This window comes from Telmatherina bonti (genome assembly GCF_933228915.1).
Source record: "Telmatherina bonti genome assembly, chromosome: 17".
In the NCBI taxonomy this organism is placed as follows: Eukaryota; Metazoa; Chordata; class Actinopteri; order Atheriniformes; family Telmatherinidae; genus Telmatherina; species Telmatherina bonti.
Window position 1 is genome coordinate 6,116,869 of NC_136615.1, and position 16,161 is coordinate 6,133,029.

A 16,161-nucleotide genomic window follows, 5' to 3' on the forward strand; every position below is an offset into this window, starting at 1 on the left:
TTTGGTGGAGTTTGTTCATTCATTCATTTTCTAAACCGCTTAATCCATTCAGGGTCGCGGGGAGCTGGAGCCTATCTCAACTGTCTATGGGCGAAGGCAGGGTACACCCTGGACAGCTCGCCTGTCCATCGCAGTTCGGTGCAGCTGAAATCAGCCAGAACTGGCAACCCTGACAGGGTCAGTTAGGGCCGTTAGGACAGCAGAGTTTCTGCAAGCAGCCTGCAGCTCTTGTTTGTGGAGAGAACTGCAGCGTTGAGGATCATTATGACTTGTTTAGATGCATTTTCAGAAAGCCAGCGGCTGCTTCACGAGCCGCAAGTCAAAAGTCAGAAAGCCGCATGAGGAACGCTGTCGTAGGGCGTCTCAGCCCCGTGTCTGGGTTCACCACAGGAATCCTCCAGGAGCTGCCAGCTGATCGCTCTGATTGGCTGACGCCCCGCGTCAAGCGGCCAAAGTTCAGATTTTCCATCTCTGGCTTCGGATGCACGTCAACCTAAAAAACTTCTTAAATATTCGGCTTAAAACGCTCATAAAGTGATGCGAGAAAGCTCGCCATAGACTTCACATGTAAACCTGCCACTCTTGACGCTCAAGATGCGTTTGGTCTGAACACACCGCAAAGCAAACAGGTGGTTCAGACTCGGCAACAGAAACATCAGGGTTTGACTTCTGCCATGGTGTTCCTGGAACTGAACTGGTTCCTGTTCGCTGTACCTACACGTTCCACCCCGACACTGCAGCGCTGGAGGAAGGACTCAGCGTAGCTATAAAAGCATGAAGAAACAGGAAAATGTACTCGAGTAAAAAGCATAAACCTGTCAGTATCTGTTTTTAAACATGAAAAGTATGAGTTGCTGAGTGCAGTGCCTGGGTTTACTGTGTTCACCAGACGGGGAAACACGACGAGGCCTGGATGGTGCTCAAACACATCCACGACACCAACATGCGAGCCCGAGGCGAGCCGGAGAAGGTGTTCACGGTGAGTACCCGCCCGCCGCCGCCCGGCTGCAGTGGCATCAGCAGGTGACGGCTCCCTGTCCCCCCCTCCCCCTGCAGGTCAACAGGATAAAAGTCCCCAAGCAGCTGGACGAGCTGGTGGAGATGCAGAATGAGTCCGCCAACCCAGCGCTAAAGGTCCTCTTCAAGATCAGGACGGAGCTGAGAGGAGTATGATGCTGCTCTTCCTCTGCATCGCCCGCTTTTCCTCCTCCCATCTAAACCTAGTGAACTTCTTTTCCCTCTCCCATAGATCTGGTTGACGTTCATGAGGTGTTTTAACTACCCAGTGAAGGAAAACACCATGAAACTGGCTGCAGTCTGGTTCACCTTGTCTTTTGGGTAAGAAGCAGTCTAAAAGTTTCCTCTTCTTCTCCTCCTTTGAAACATGTTGACGTTTTCCAGCATTTCTAACCCGTCTAGGAGGTTTAAATCCAGCCACAACTTGGAGCTTCTGTTCAGTTATCAATCACATTTTCATGTAAAAAAATCACTATCGTTACTCTCTTGCTAAGAGACATGAGGAGGAAGTCACTTCCTGTCAACTTTCCACCAATCAGAGAGCTTAATTTGGTGGTAATGTCCAATCAGGCCGATGTGGCTCTTTTGCCTCCATGCCTGGTTTTGTTCAGGCTTTGGATGATAGTTTTACACAAACTGTGGTCTAACTGCATCTCTGAGAGTCCGCTGAGCCTTCACCACGTCACATGACCTGTCTGCAGGTACTACGGGCTGTCCGTCTGGTTCCCAGACGTCATTAAGCACCTCCAGGCCGACGAGTACGCCTCCAGAGTCAAGATCCACAACAACGAGCGCATCGAGGACTTCACCTTCAACTTCACCCTGGAGAACCAGATCCACAGAAACGGGGTCTTTCTGAACGACAGGTAGGAATTCTTCCACAAACCAGTCCAGCCTAGTTCTGGTTCCTCAATGTCCCATATGGATTATAGCTGGACTAGGATAGGCTGTGGTCAGGTCAGTGGTCAGGTCAGTGGTCAGGTCAGTGGTCAGGTCTGTGGGTCAGGTCAGTGGTCAGGTCTGTGGGTCAGGTCTGTGGTCAGGTCTGTGGTCAGGTCTGTGGTCTGGTCTGTGGTCAGGTCTGTGGTCAGGTCAGTGGTCTGGTCTGTGGTCTGGTCTGTGGGTCAGGTCTGTGGGTCAGGTCTGTGGTCAGGTCTGTGGTCTGGTCTGTGGTCTGGTCTGTGGGTCAGGTCTGTGGGTCAGGTCTGTGGTCAGGTCTGTGGTCAGGTCTGTGGTCAGGTCTGTGGGTCAGGTCTGTGGTCAGGTCTGTGGTCAGGTCTGTGGTCTGGTCTGTGGTCTGGTCTGTGGGTCAGGTCTGTGGGTCAGGTCTGTGGTCAGGTCAGTGGTCTGGTCTGTGGTCTGGTCTGTGGTCTGGTCTGTGGGTCAGGTCTGTGGTCAGGTCTGTGGTCTGGTCTGTGGTCAGGTCTGTGGGTCAGGTCTGTGGGTCAGGTCTGTGGGTCAGGTCAGTGGTCAGGTCAGTGGTCAGGTCTGTGGGTCAGGTCTGTGGTCAGGTCTGTGGTCTGGTCTGTGGTCAGGTCAGTGGTCAGGTCTGTGGTCAGGTCTGTGGTCAGGTCTGTGGTCTGGTCTGTGGTCAGGTCTGTGGTCAGGTCTGTGGGTCAGGTCTGTGGTCAGGTCTGTGGTCTGGTCTGTGGTCAGGTCTGTGGTCGGTTCTGTATGAATGAAGCTGAACTGAACGGCGGAGGGAAGGCCTCGTCCTGCAGAGGGACGGTCGGATTGTTTGTCGTTTCCACCGACAACCACTGCAGGTGAAATGAATCCCGCCTCTTTATCTGCTCCAGCAGCAGGAAATTAAAAGCTTATCGCTCTCTACCTCCTTCCCCTCTTCCTCCGGCTCCTCTTCCTCCTGGTTATGAGTCTCTCTTACAAAAGGTGCCTTCCAGATGCTTTCATATGACCTTATTTTATTATTCTGTTATTTATTTCTGATGTATTCATATTGCAGTTCCACAAGAGATGTGTTGTTAGCATGAGGAATGAGCACCAGAAATATCAGAGCAGCTGATGAATGTGTTTCTGCTGTGAAACAGAACAAACATGAAGCTTTACGGTCAACAAACCCACCTCTCAGTTTGTTTTCTTTTACAAAGCATCATAACACAGCAACAACATGACAGGACAGAAAAATGTAAAATAAATACAGTAATTACTACGATAACACCTCTTAAAAATGCTAAAAAAAATGGTGGTCTTTCTGTGTGGGGTTTGTATACTCTACTTGTGTATGTGTCTGGAACATAGACCGTATATGAAAGATGGACGGAGCCTCCAGCGGTTAAAAGTGAAGCCAATGCAGAAGTGCATAAAACTGCAGTTCCCCCTTCATCCACTAGGGGCTGCAAAACAGAGCGAATCCCCATAGACTCCCATGTTAAAAAGACCAACTTCACAGCAGGAATAAACATGTTTACAGCAGGAATAAACATGTTTACAGCAGGAATAAACATGTTTACAGCAGAAATAAACATGTTTACAGCAGGAATAAACATGTTTACAGCAGAAATAAACATGTTTACAGCCTGATACAAAAATCCATTTTAGGTTTAATAGGTCAGGTTTACCTTCATGACAACTGTGGGGGGAGTGGATTGTTTTCTAACTCGCCCGTTTAAAAGTAATTTAATCTTAAAGTTCGGTATATTTAGGGGCGTGTCCTTTTGATTGACAGGTACCTGATCTCCCACTTCAAGTCAGAAGAACGTAGAACAACCGCGGTTTTTAGCCGGTTAACAAGGTGACTTAGCTTTAGCCCGCTTACCTCCATTAGCTGGTTAGCTCCTGTTATCTCCGGGTTAGCTCGGTTAGCTCTTAGCTACAGAGAGCTCGTAGTTCGCTCTATGTCAATCATCCACCATGACGCTCACAGCCCCCCTCTCAGCTCCACCTCTTTGCCCATATTTGTATTTTCCGGGCGAGACGACACGCATGCCCCTGCCAAGATGGCGATGGTAGGAACCGCCCACCGAGCTTCAATTCAGCTCTTCAGAAACCTACGGGTGACGTCATGGAGGCTCCGCCCATCTTTTATATTACAGTCTATGGTCTGGAACCAGCTGAGACAACAGGAACCGGGTCGTTATCAGTGATTAACAATGATAACAAACTCTTTTCTCAGCTGAAAATCATACAGAAAAAACCAAAGTTCTGTTCAGCCTCTCATTGACATATGCAAAGTGGTGAGCAACACTGGTCCATTATGGAAAGACTGAACCTTTTGGCAGGTGCTGCTTGTATACCTAAGCTTGACACCCTCACCTGCGACCAGTTTTTTTACATCAGTTTCATCAACATTTTCTGCAGCTTTCTGTGTTTTGTGATGAAACGTTGCGGCTTTCCTGGAAACGGTTTGTAGGCACATTTACAGCAGAGTTTGTGTTTATTCTGGGCGTCGAGTGAAAGCAGCGACTCTGCATTTCAGTGGAATTATGAGCTGAAAACAAGGCAGGAGTTCTGCATCAGCACCTTTCATTTGACACTTTCTGCACCTCCATCTCCTTCCAGGTTCATCAGCATGAAGTTCAAGTCGGTCACGTTCATCGACTCATCTTTCCTCACCTGCTACTTTGAAGACGTCTCCTCTGTTGGATCCTTCTTCAAGAACTGCACCTTTGTGGACTCCTTCTTCTACAACACAGGTGATGCTCCCAGAAGGTCTCAGTCTCACTCAGCCTCACGCTTCATTCAGAGACCAGTTTGTTGCTGCTTAACCTCTCTGCAACCTGCAGATTACCTCTCTGAACCTCCAGCCACATCGTTCCCACAATCAGACAGATTTTATGGACGAGTTTTCTTCCTCCACCTGCAGAGGAATTCATTTTGAAACCTCTTGATAACCAGCTGCAGCTAAAAGTGCTGGTTTTCTGAGGAAAGTGGAGCCATTTTGGAGGTGAGAACAATGCAGGCTGGGAGGAGGAAAAGCAGGAGAGGCGTGAAACGATCTGAGAGAAGTGGAGCTGAATCAGAGCTTGTGGGAGAAAAACATTTCAGGAAAGCGCTGAACATGAAGCCGGGAGGGCACGTCAGGTTTGCTGCTGATGCCTCCTGGGAAATGAAGGCTCCTTTGCTCCCAGCAGCGTGTCTCCACGCTGGAAGATGAAAAGAAATGAGAAGAGACAGAATAAAGCGGAAGTGTGTGGAAGTGTTTCCTCACTGCTGCAGCCGTTTGTTCCTCCACCACCTCTGTTCAGGAAGAGAGCCTGCAGGTATTTAATGTATCCAGAACATGAAACCAGCACAGGCTCTGCGTTGTTTTCCACGTTCTGCTGCACCTCCAGAACAATTCAGACCTGTAAAACAGGAGATATTATAAAACCTAAAAGCATATATTTACTGTATAAAGCCAGCCTGAGATGAGTGACAGCAGAACCCAGCAGCGTCATGCAGAGAGAAGTAACTTCACAACATCTCTGAATCAGTGTCAGATGGTCCATTTCTCTTGGAAAGCAGATCTGCAGAGATCTAAAACTGCTAAGAAAATGGGGTCAGACCTGTTTTTACTGATTGGTTTGAAGCTAAAAAGCAGACTGAACCCACCTGGGACTGTCTGGAGACAGAAACAGTCCCAAGGCTGCTGTCCAACTGTTTCAGAGGTTCTGCTTCTTCTTGTTTGTTGTTGTTTGTTGTTTTCCTGCCCTGTTTCTGTTGGACGTCTGATGAAATGACTGAAGCTTTAATGAGGTCGTATTTTACCTGGTTTTATAAAGATGGAACCTCTTTATTTCTTTCCACATTTTACTCTTAAAGCGAAGTATAAAAGCGTTTATCTGATGTGTGGAATTATAAAAGCAAATATTTTAAATCCTGCATTAAATTTTTATGCATAAATAAAACATTTTTACCGCCTTCCTGTCTGGGCTAATCTCAACATGCTACAGAAAACCCAGGGCCGGTTCTGGAGGGTCCAAGGTGGGACAGTACCCCCCCGACATCATGCTCGGACCCCCTGTGCAGGTCCCGGGGGGGACCTAGCATGATGCGGGGGAGGTAATGTCACCTGACGCGAGCTGTAGAACCCAGATGGCTCAGTTCTCCAGGGTAGCGGACCAGAACCTCTGCTGCTGTCTAACTGCCGTTTCCTCCGTCGTGTTTCCAGATATTGACGACACCAAGCTAACTAATTCCAGGGTGATCAACAGCTCCTTCCATCACAACAAGACAGGCTGTCAGATGACGTTCGACGACGACTACAGCGCCTACTGGGTCTACTTCGTCAACTTTCTGGGAACGCTGGCTGTGCTGCCGGGAAACATCGTCTCTGCTCTGCTCATGGACAAGATCGGCCGTCTCAGCATGTTAGGTAAGACGTAACGTCCTCTCCGGTGCCTGGAAGGAGCTGCATGTCCTGATGGAGGATGCCTCATGTCTGCTGATGTTGGTAGAAGTTATTTCATGGCTCAGATGTAATAGATGTGTGGTACGGTGTCCTGCAGGAGGCTCCATGGTGCTGTCAGGCATCAGCTGCTTCTTCCTCTGGTTTGGCACCAGCGAGTCGATGATGATCTTCATGCTGTGTCTCTACAACGGCCTCAGCATCTCGGCGTGGAACTCGCTGGATGTGGTCACCGCTGAGCTGTACCCGACAGACAGGAGGTGAAACAATGTTCTGCACAATGAAGAATCCAGGAAGTATTTTGGCCTTTTGAGCCTGAAAGTCTGTGATTAAACACAACTAAACATCCAAACACTTCATCAGGTTCTCCTGCTCAGTCTAACCAGCCAATCACACGGCAGCGGGTCAACACACTTAGTTGAGATGATAGAAAATGAAAAAGACATTTTGAAAACCTTTAGGAAAAAAAATGATAAAGTTGTGTATATATATATATATATATATATATATATATATACATACATACATACATACATATATATATATATATATAGAGAGAGAGAGAGAGAGAGAGAGAGAGAGAGAGAGAGAGAGAGAGAGAGAGAGAGAGATATACATGTATATATCTATATATAGATAAATAGATATATACATATAGATATATAGATATATACATATAGATATAGATATACATATTTATTCTGTGTATATACATATATATATATATATATATATATATATATATATATATATATATATATATATATACATATATATATATGTGTGTGTCTATCTATATAGATATAGATATAGATATATATATCTGTCCCACACTGCAGTAGTAGGTGTACCTGGTGAAGTGGACGTGAATGTATGTTCTAAATTTACCCATTGATCACATCTAAAACTTCTGCTTTATCTGCAGAATGTGACATTGAGGTGTAAAGTTAAAGCAGAGACGTGATAAATCAGCCTCTTCTGTAGTTTTTGGGGACAAAATGCTGAAAAACATTTACATGAATGACCTGAATGTCCTTCCTGGCCTCCATGTCTGTTTCTAACAGCGTCTTCTTTGTGCTCTTTCAGGGGAACTGGATTTGGCTTCTGTAACGCCATGTGTAAGCTGGCAGCGGTGCTGGGAAACCTCATCTTCGGCTCTCTGGTTGGAATCACCAAGGCTATCCCCATCCTGCTGGCATCCTCTGTGCTGGTTGGCGGTGGGCTGGTGGGGCTCCGGCTGCCCGACACACGGGCCAATGTCCTCATGTGAACCTCAGCATCCAGCAGGTTTTTCCTCAGAACCCTGAATAAGGACTCTTTTATTTAGAATATGGCTGAAATAAATATTGCTGTTATCATTCTTATTCAAATGGTTTATTTATCACAATTGATGCTGAATATCACACAAGTCGTTGTTATTCTGATGCTTCTGAGTAAAAACCTGGTAAAGTTTAGCAGTAAAATGCAGTTTTATACCAGTGGAGCTGTAGATGTACAGAGAGCTTCGTTTCCCGCCACGGGAGCTGCTGCGTCTCCAGGAACTTGTGGGAAAAGGAGGATTTTTAAGGAGAAGTCAGAAGTGATGAAGCTCTGTAAATCAACAGCTGGATCATCATGAGCTGTTTCTCACATGCACGACACAAAGGCATGTGCTAAAGCCTGCAGAAGGCTTCCACTGCCACCAACCTTCGCCCTCCATGTCCTTCTCAAACCACAGATGAAGCTTTCTGTCTTTTTTAGCTGAAAGTAGCAGCTAGCTACCTGCTATGCTCAGACAAAGCAGTGTGCTGAGAGCAAGCATCTTGTTTGTCTGAGATCTCCTCTAAAGCTCACAGTCCTCATGTTGTCATGCGTTTCCTCTGCATCCAAACAACAAATCAATGTTTGGCTTTGGTTGTATTGCAGCTTGTGTTTAATACGCTGCAGTTATTAGTCGTAGGTTGCAGCACACTGAAGCACATTTACGTAAAAAGACTTTCTGTTCTGAGGTCGTCTGAGGGAAGTTTGACCCTCAAACGACATCAAAGGTTTTGTTTGAAAAGGATCAAAGTTCATGCTGGATTATTAAATGTTCAATTAAATCAAATCAGAGTTTATTTTTACAGCACCTTTCATACAAGAAGCAGTTAAAGGTGCTTTACATTTATTAAAACAGCAGTAAAACAAATAGACACATCATCATTCACAGCACACATACTGACACACACAAAGTGACTTTACAAATCAGAAACTTTGCACCAAAACCATCTCATGCATCCAAATAAAACCTCACTTCCTGAATAACTGGGCGGATGGCGTGCTCGGCTTTCTGGTCATACAACACCTTCCAGTAAACGTTTCACTGCAGTCGCCAACATGAACGTCCACCTGATCTCGGCCTCATTGTGAGCTTTAGAGGTTTTGGTCATCAGACTCGCTGTCTTTACTTCTAGTTTTTATGCTCTGCAGAGTAACACTTTTTATTTATTTATTTTGTATTTTGTTGAATTTATTTATACATTATTTATTTATTACTGTATTTTTATTTTCTTTATTTCAGGATTTAATATATTCAGATTTTTTTCTATTTATTTATTTAGTATTTTGTTCAATTTATTTTCAGAAACATTTTTGTATTTATTAGTGTTTCATTGATTGAAAGATTTAACATTTCAGTCTTGATTGATTGATCTTCTGATGATTGCTTGCTGCGCTGTCGTGCTCTCCTGCTCCCAGGTGAGAATCTGAAGCTAATATTTTCACGTCTCCATCGTGGATCTGAAGGTTGGTGGCGTTGAAGCCTTTTGCTGTGACTTGTGAGAATAGCCGTAGAAAAATAAAAGAAAACTGTAGTTTAGTCCAAACTGGCAACTTCAGCAGCTACATTTCTAAAAGTGAAAAGAAGTTTACATTTTCTGCTTTTTACAGTGGAGACTTCTGGGATCGGAGTCTTTTTGTCTGAATGCTTCCTCTCTTCTTCTTCTTCTCTTGTGTCGTGTCCGTCTTGTGGCATCGAGCTCATCGTGAAGGGCTTTGCTCTCCGTCGCCATCTGACCTGTGAGGAGTTTAAGCTTCTGTTCCTTATTTCCTCTCCTCAGCCTCATTGTCTGGGTTTTGTCTCGCGGCCCTTCGTGTCCTCGCTGCTGCTTCCTGCTAAACTCAAAGGCCTTTCTCAGATGTTGTGCCTCTCTCCACGGAGCCCATCTCTTCTTCCAAACCTCTCCTGGAAGCTTTGCTGCTCTCCTGCTTCTTTCCATCCCTCCTATGTGTATATGTGTGTTTTTGTTTCCCAACTTTAAATAATTGACTTATATGACGATTTTATTTCACTCAAACAAATAAAAAGCCATGTATGAAGGGTTACTTCACCCAAATTCCAAAAAACACAACTTTCCAAGCCACGATTTCCTCCTTCAGTCCAAACCAAGCTTTTTCCACCTGTTTAGATCAGCCACACCAAACGAATCCACACTGGTGGACAGGATCCAGGTCAGCAGGGGGCGTCGTCAGGGTCTCTGACTGGGGTCAGGGTGAGAGAACTGGTCAGTTTACAGGTAATCATGTTGCTACAGCACCAACATCAGGTTACATTTACCATGAAAATTGGATAAGAACTGCCTCATCAGACCAGTATGACCAGCATGTCAGTAAAAACCTGGTCTCTGGCCCTCCTCAAGACCCTCTCAGGCTCACCTTTCCTTTCCTGGCTTTACAGACAACCCCGATACTCCCTATAAGCACTCATAAAGCAGAGCCAAAGTCTGAAGGTTCGGCTTTCATCTTTAGGGTGGGAACTTGCGCACGTTTAGGTGCGTGTGCACGTGTTTATCCTGATTTTCTTGTTTAAAGGCTGGTCTGTGCACGTCTGCAGTAGTTAGCACTACGCTGCCGAATGGGTGGGAGGTCAAACAAAACCGTCATCTTTCGTCACGAGACATCAGAAGTGTTATAGAAGCTGCCGTGTAAAAACCCGTTAATGCTGAAGAAGACAGAGACGCAGACGGACAGATGGGTTCGTGTTCCTGCATCGGTTCTGAGCGTCTGTTTTCATGGAGCTGCATCCCGTCGCTTGATGCAGAAAACGGGGCAATGCCGGTGGAAACCACCGGGGGCAGTGTTGAGTTTTTCCACCTGTTCACCACTGGTCTCACAGCAATTTACAGAGAGGGTCTTGGCTACAGCCTGGAGAATGAGGCGGGCTGGATATTAGGTTGGACGTCCAACCCTGTCCCCTCAACAGTTTGATTGGATTAACCCTAACCCTAATTTTAACCATAACCACGCCCATCTGACATCCAACTCCGCCCATTTGACATCAACCACGCCCATATGACGTCCAACTCCGCCCATTTGACATCAACCACGCCCATTTGACATCAACCACGCCCATATGACGTCCAACTTCGCCCATTTGAAATCCAACCATGATATTGGGCGTCCAATCCCGCCCAATATCCAGGCCTGCCCCATTCTCCAGACTGCAGCAGGGGGTTATTAATTTTACCTGCTGATCTGGTCTGAGCTCCCTGAAGCGCCCCCTGGTGGGACCCTCCGGTAACAACCGTAGCACACGTTTATTCTCACCCTAAAACCCACCAAACATTTTTAAACGCTCGAACGTCGCCACATCTGTCAGGAATCCACCAGAATCTGAAGCCAACCATCTGATCCCAGTACTCCCAGTTCAAATGAAACTTTCAACAAAACAAACTGAACGACCTGAAACCAAAGAAACCAAGGTGAGCGTTGCATCTTCATCAGAACTGCTGGGTCTGCTTCATTTATATCAGGGTTGTTGGAGTGGGAAACTTCACTGCAGGACCAGAGTTTACACTCCAGACCCGGTCAGGGCGGCCCAGTCTGACCATCGTCGTTACACACCAAGCTAAAGGAAACGATTCCACATGTCGTACAAATCGTCTGGGTTTTCAGTTTGGATCACTGCTGTTGGTTTGCTGATGACGGAAATGATGCGTCGCTGCGGATCGGTGGACTGGTACTCCCCCAGACTGGACCTGGGACCCCGAGCAGGTCACTGGTTAGGAGGGTCAGACTGCCAGGGGGATGAAATACTGGTTAACTGTCAGACTGGTTCTTGTCTAAACGTGAGGCTGGAAAACTGTCAGAATCTTCATGGTTTTTTGTGGATCGGTTCACCGACACGCCCGAAGTCAGCTTCTCTCACCGACACTTCAGGCGTACTAAAACACATTCAGCTCATGACACATTAACAACGTTCAGGGTAACAAAATGCAGTTTGGCATCAAACCAGAAGAGCAAGATGTGGTCCAAGTCCACGTCATGACAGAGCGCAACATTTCTGGGCTCCTGCAGTCGTAGGTCCGTGGGAAACGGTTCAGTGCGGTTAGGGCGGAGGAACCGGCGTCACACGAAAAACGTCACTGCTGACAATAAAAAGGACCCAATGCTGCCGTTCGGTCCACAGTGGAAAGACAAAAGGATGCTAGACTCCATCTACGTCTGGTCTGACCTGGAACCACAAACCAGCTGGTATCGTCATAGTTGCGCAACGTTGTCGTCGCACGACTATGACACCACGCCAGGCGTTTGGTCTGAACCTGCACAGTTTCAGCAGTTCGACTTGCGGTTCCACTTGCAGTGGGAATGCTCGGCTGGATTGGCCGATGGCTCTCAAACCCCCGTCAGGCTGCAGAAAGGAAACATTTTGTAATTTGGGTGAAAAGACTCTTTAAAACCTCTGAAGGACTTTTTGCTGCTACAGTTTCACACGTTTCTCACCTGCAGAAAAAGCCAGAAGGTTCTCTAGCGACGTTGTTTTAAAGGTGACCTCATGTGTGTCATATCTTTGACGGCGTTGGTTCGTCTCTGTACCGTCCTCATCAAACAGCAACCTGCATGTTTGTTACTGAAGTCCTCCGACGTGCGTGCGCTTCCTCCATCTTTGGTGTCTTTGCTATTCCTCCACGCGGAGTAAACAGACGTGGTTCCCGGGTAAACGGTGAATGTATCATTCCTGTGTGTCGTCAGGTGTGCCGTGGACAGGTGTTGCTTCTCGTGAAAGGGCATGCTGCCGGTGGTGTTAATCAGCTGACCTGCTCAAATCTGCTTGTGGACTGGTTTCCAGTCAGATGAACCGTCCTTGCAGGAGGGAGATGGATTTCAGATTTGAAAGGTTCTGCTGTGAAACATGATGTGAAAGTGTGTTAAAATAAATAAAAGAATAAACAAAGTGACGTGTCCCTTTTATATTTTATTTAAATATGCTTCACACCATATAGGATCCGGTTTTATGACCTCTGCTCTGCCGAAGGGAACTCTGGTCCCCAAAGCCCACTGTTTCCCTGCTGCAACGCACCTGATTCAGATTAATGGGTCAGTCGCAGACGTGCTCGTCAGAGATCCATTTTATGTGATTTAGGTGTGTTGCAGCGGGGAAACATCTAAGACCTGCAGGACTGTGGGCTTTGAAGACCCTGGTTGGGGATCACTGCCCCCATATAAAGGTCTGGAGGAGGTTTAAGTCCACAGTTTGGCATCGAAGGTGAACCAATGTGGGCCTTTCACCTCCTCAACTGGTCCCCTGCTCTCCTGTAAAACGTACTGGAGGTGGTAAAACCTCAGTTTCAGGTTTGTCACACACCCAATTTGACCAGCAGGTGGCGCCATTTCCACATGTTCAGGCTGTTTCACCAGAAATAAGACAAATTTCAGTCAGTTTCATTCAGAGGAGACACCTGGGTGGAAACAGCCACCTGGGTGGAAACAGCCACCTGGGTGGAAATAGCCAACTGGGTGGAAACAGCCACCTGGGTGGAAACAGCTACCTGGGTGGAAACAGCCACCTGGGTGGAAACAGCCACCTGGGTTGAAATAGCCACCTGGGTGGAAACAGCCACCTGGGTGGAAACAGCCACCGGGGTGGAAACAGCCACCTGGGTGGAAACAGCCACCTGGGTGGAAACAGCCACCTGGGTGGAAACAGCCACCGGGGTGGAAATAGCCGCCTGGGTGGGTGATGCCAGCTGATACCAGTCAGAGCTGTCAACGAGTTGTTTGTTTGTTTGTTTGTTTGCTGTCACGCAAACAAAGTAAATTTCGTCATGACCTGATAGTTTTGTTGTAAAAACGTAAAACGTATCGCGTTGTAACGGCTGAAAACCATCATTCCTGGAAGCCAGCAGCTGATTGGGAGGAAACGTTGTTTAAATGGTGCAGAAGCAGATAAACATTGATGAGTGACGCTTTCATGGCAGGAGTCTTCCAGTGGTTCAACAAGTACACCACAGCCAGGTAGCGCTTGGCAGCGACGGGGGGCCGGCGTCAGGGCCGAGCTGCAGAGGTTGCCATAGAAACAGGCAGGACCAGTCTCCCAGCTGTTTCCATGGAGATGGCGGAGAGCCAAGGAGGAGGAAGAGGCCGCAGACGCCGGTCTGCAGGATGAAAATGATCTTATGATCTGGACGGTTACCAACAACGTGGACATAATGAGGAGGATGTTGCCCTCGGGGGCCCGCTGAGGGAGACCTTACTGCAGAGCAGGAGGAGCATCACTTCAGACTGTTAAATGAAACTTTATCTGTACTGGAGCTGTAAATGATCTACGGAAGTAAAAACTTAAATCTGATCATAAAAGCTCAAACAGGAGAATATTTTCCATCTTCAGCTTTGAGTCATTTGGTGGTAAAACTGCAGCTGCGTTTTTCCTGAAGAAATCTTCACAGATCAGCTTTAGCTTCTCTGAGCTGCAAACATTTTCAGTCTACATGGGTTTAAGTCAACATGCGCCAGAAAGCAGTCGGCACACGTTTCAGACATGCTTCAGACACGCTTCAGCGTAAACCCGAACACGCCATGATGCTCTCATACTTCCATTCAGCTTTAGTTTGTTTTACAGATGTTCACTTCCACAGTCTTATTATTTAATTTATACAAATCTATTATGTTTATCTATCAAGGTTTTTCATTTTTATTTAGTTATTTAAAAAAATTTAAAACTTCATTTTTATGAATATTTAGTATCTTAGTAGTATTTATTGTTTTTAAACATTTAATAAAATAAAAATAATTTTCCTATATAGTGTGTTTTATACTATTTCTTAAATATTTCTAAGTTATTTTTTAAACTTTTATTTATAAATTATGTATGAAAATAAAGAAAAATATTAACACTTCCTTTTTTTGTTTTTACTATAAAAGATTATAAAAACATTTATTTACTTTTTTTTCTTTAATCCAGTATTTATTGTTATTTAAGTTATATTTGAGAAAAAACATTCTGGTTATTCATCATTTTAAAAAATTAATTCAATAACAACTTTCTAACTTTTTAAAAAATTTGTTTCTACATAAAACTTTTCTCTAAAACTTTTCTTTCATATGAAAGTTTTAAAGTGTTTTGCTTGTAAGAGTTCAGGCGGCCGGCGCTTCTTTCAGACGCAGTGTCCTGCTGCAAACTGCTGCAAGCTGCTGCAAACTGCTGCAAGCTGCTGAATCCCGCTGCAAGCTGCTGCGTCCCGCTGCAAGCTGCTGCGTCCCGCTGCAAGCTGCTGCATCCTGCTGCGTCCCGCTGCAAGCTGCTGCGTCCCGCTGCAAGCTGCTGCATCCCGCTGCAAGCTGCTGAATCCTGCTGCAAGCTGCTGCATCCCGCTGCAAGCTGCTGCGTCCCGCTGCAAGCTGCTGCGTCCTGCTGCATCCCGCTGCAAGCTGCTGCGTCCTGCTGCGCCCTGCTGTGTCCTGCTGCAAGTTGCTGCGTCCTGCTGCAAGTTGCTGCGTCCCGCTGCAAGCTGCTGCATCGTGCTGCGTCCCTCTGCAAGCTGCTGAATCCTGCTGCGTCCCGCTGCAAGCTGCTGCGTCCCGCTGCAAGCTGCTGCATCCTGCTGCGTCCCGCTGCAAGCTGCTGCATCCTGCTGCGTCCAGCTGCAAGCTGCTGCATCCTGCTGCGTCCCGCTGCAAGCTGCTGCATCCTGCTGCGTCCCGCTGCAAGCTGCTGCGTCCTGCTGCGTCCCGCTGCAAGCTGCTGCGTCCCGCTGCAAGCTGCTGCATCCTGCTGCGTCCCGCTGCAAGCTGCTGCATCCTGCTGCGTCCCGCTGCAAGCTGCTGCATCCTGCTGCGTCCCGCTGCAAGCTGCTGCGTCCCGCTGCAAGCTGCTGCATCCTGCTGCGTCCCGCTGCAAGCTGCTGCATCCTGCTGCGTCCCGCTGCAAGCTGCTGCATCCTGCTGCGTCCCGCTGCAAGCTGCTGCGTCCTGCTGCGTTACGCTGCAAGCTGCTTCATCCTGCTGCGTCCCGCTGCAAGCTGCTGCATCCTGCTGCGTCCCGCTGCAAGCTGCTTCATCCTGCTGCGTCCCGCTGCAAGCTGCTGCGTCCCGCTGCAAGCTGCTTCATCCTGCTGCGTCCCGCTGCAAGCTGCTGCATCCTGCTGCGTCCCGCTGCAAGCTGCTGCATCCTGCTGCGTCCCGCTGCAAGCTGCTGCGTCCCGCTGCAAGCTGCTTCATCCTGCTGCGTCCCGCTGCAAGCTGCTGCATCCTGCTGCGTCCCGCTGCAAGCTGCTGCGTCCCGCTGCAAGCTGCTGCATCCTGCTGCATCCTGCTGCGTCCCTCTGCAAGCTGCTGCATCCTGCTGCAAGCTGCTGCATCCTGCTGCGTCCCGCTGCAAGCTGCTGCATCCTGCTGCAAGCTGCTGCATCCTGCTGCGTCCCGCTGCAAGCTGCTGCATCCTGCTGCGTCCCGCTGCAAGCTGCTGCATCGTGTAAAACTGTCTGGAATGATGGAATAAACGAAATAAAGTCGGTTTTTAAAATGAAACATGTTGAAGGAGATGAGCTCATTTCTCCACCAGG

At 47.4% G+C, this 16,161-nt stretch overlaps 1 protein-coding gene across 1 annotated transcript in view; it reads left to right on the forward strand.

Annotated features, from left to right (window-relative positions):
• The window catches only part of LOC306767964 (synaptic vesicle glycoprotein 2C-like), a gene marked incomplete at both ends in the record, with an annotated part of 54,941 nt that extends 47,307 nt beyond the window's left edge, over positions 1-7,634 (forward strand). The window contains 8 exons of the mRNA XM_079256147.1: positions 890-979; positions 1,057-1,167; positions 1,250-1,338; positions 1,719-1,883; positions 4,537-4,670; positions 6,128-6,331; positions 6,465-6,624; positions 7,451-7,634. Coding sequence (XP_079112273.1) covers positions 890-979; positions 1,057-1,167; positions 1,250-1,338; positions 1,719-1,883; positions 4,537-4,670; positions 6,128-6,331; positions 6,465-6,624; positions 7,451-7,634 — 1,137 coding nt within the window. The remainder of the gene's footprint in view (positions 1-889; positions 980-1,056; positions 1,168-1,249; positions 1,339-1,718; positions 1,884-4,536; positions 4,671-6,127; positions 6,332-6,464; positions 6,625-7,450) is intronic.
• Positions 7,635-16,161: the final 8,527 nt, after the last annotated feature.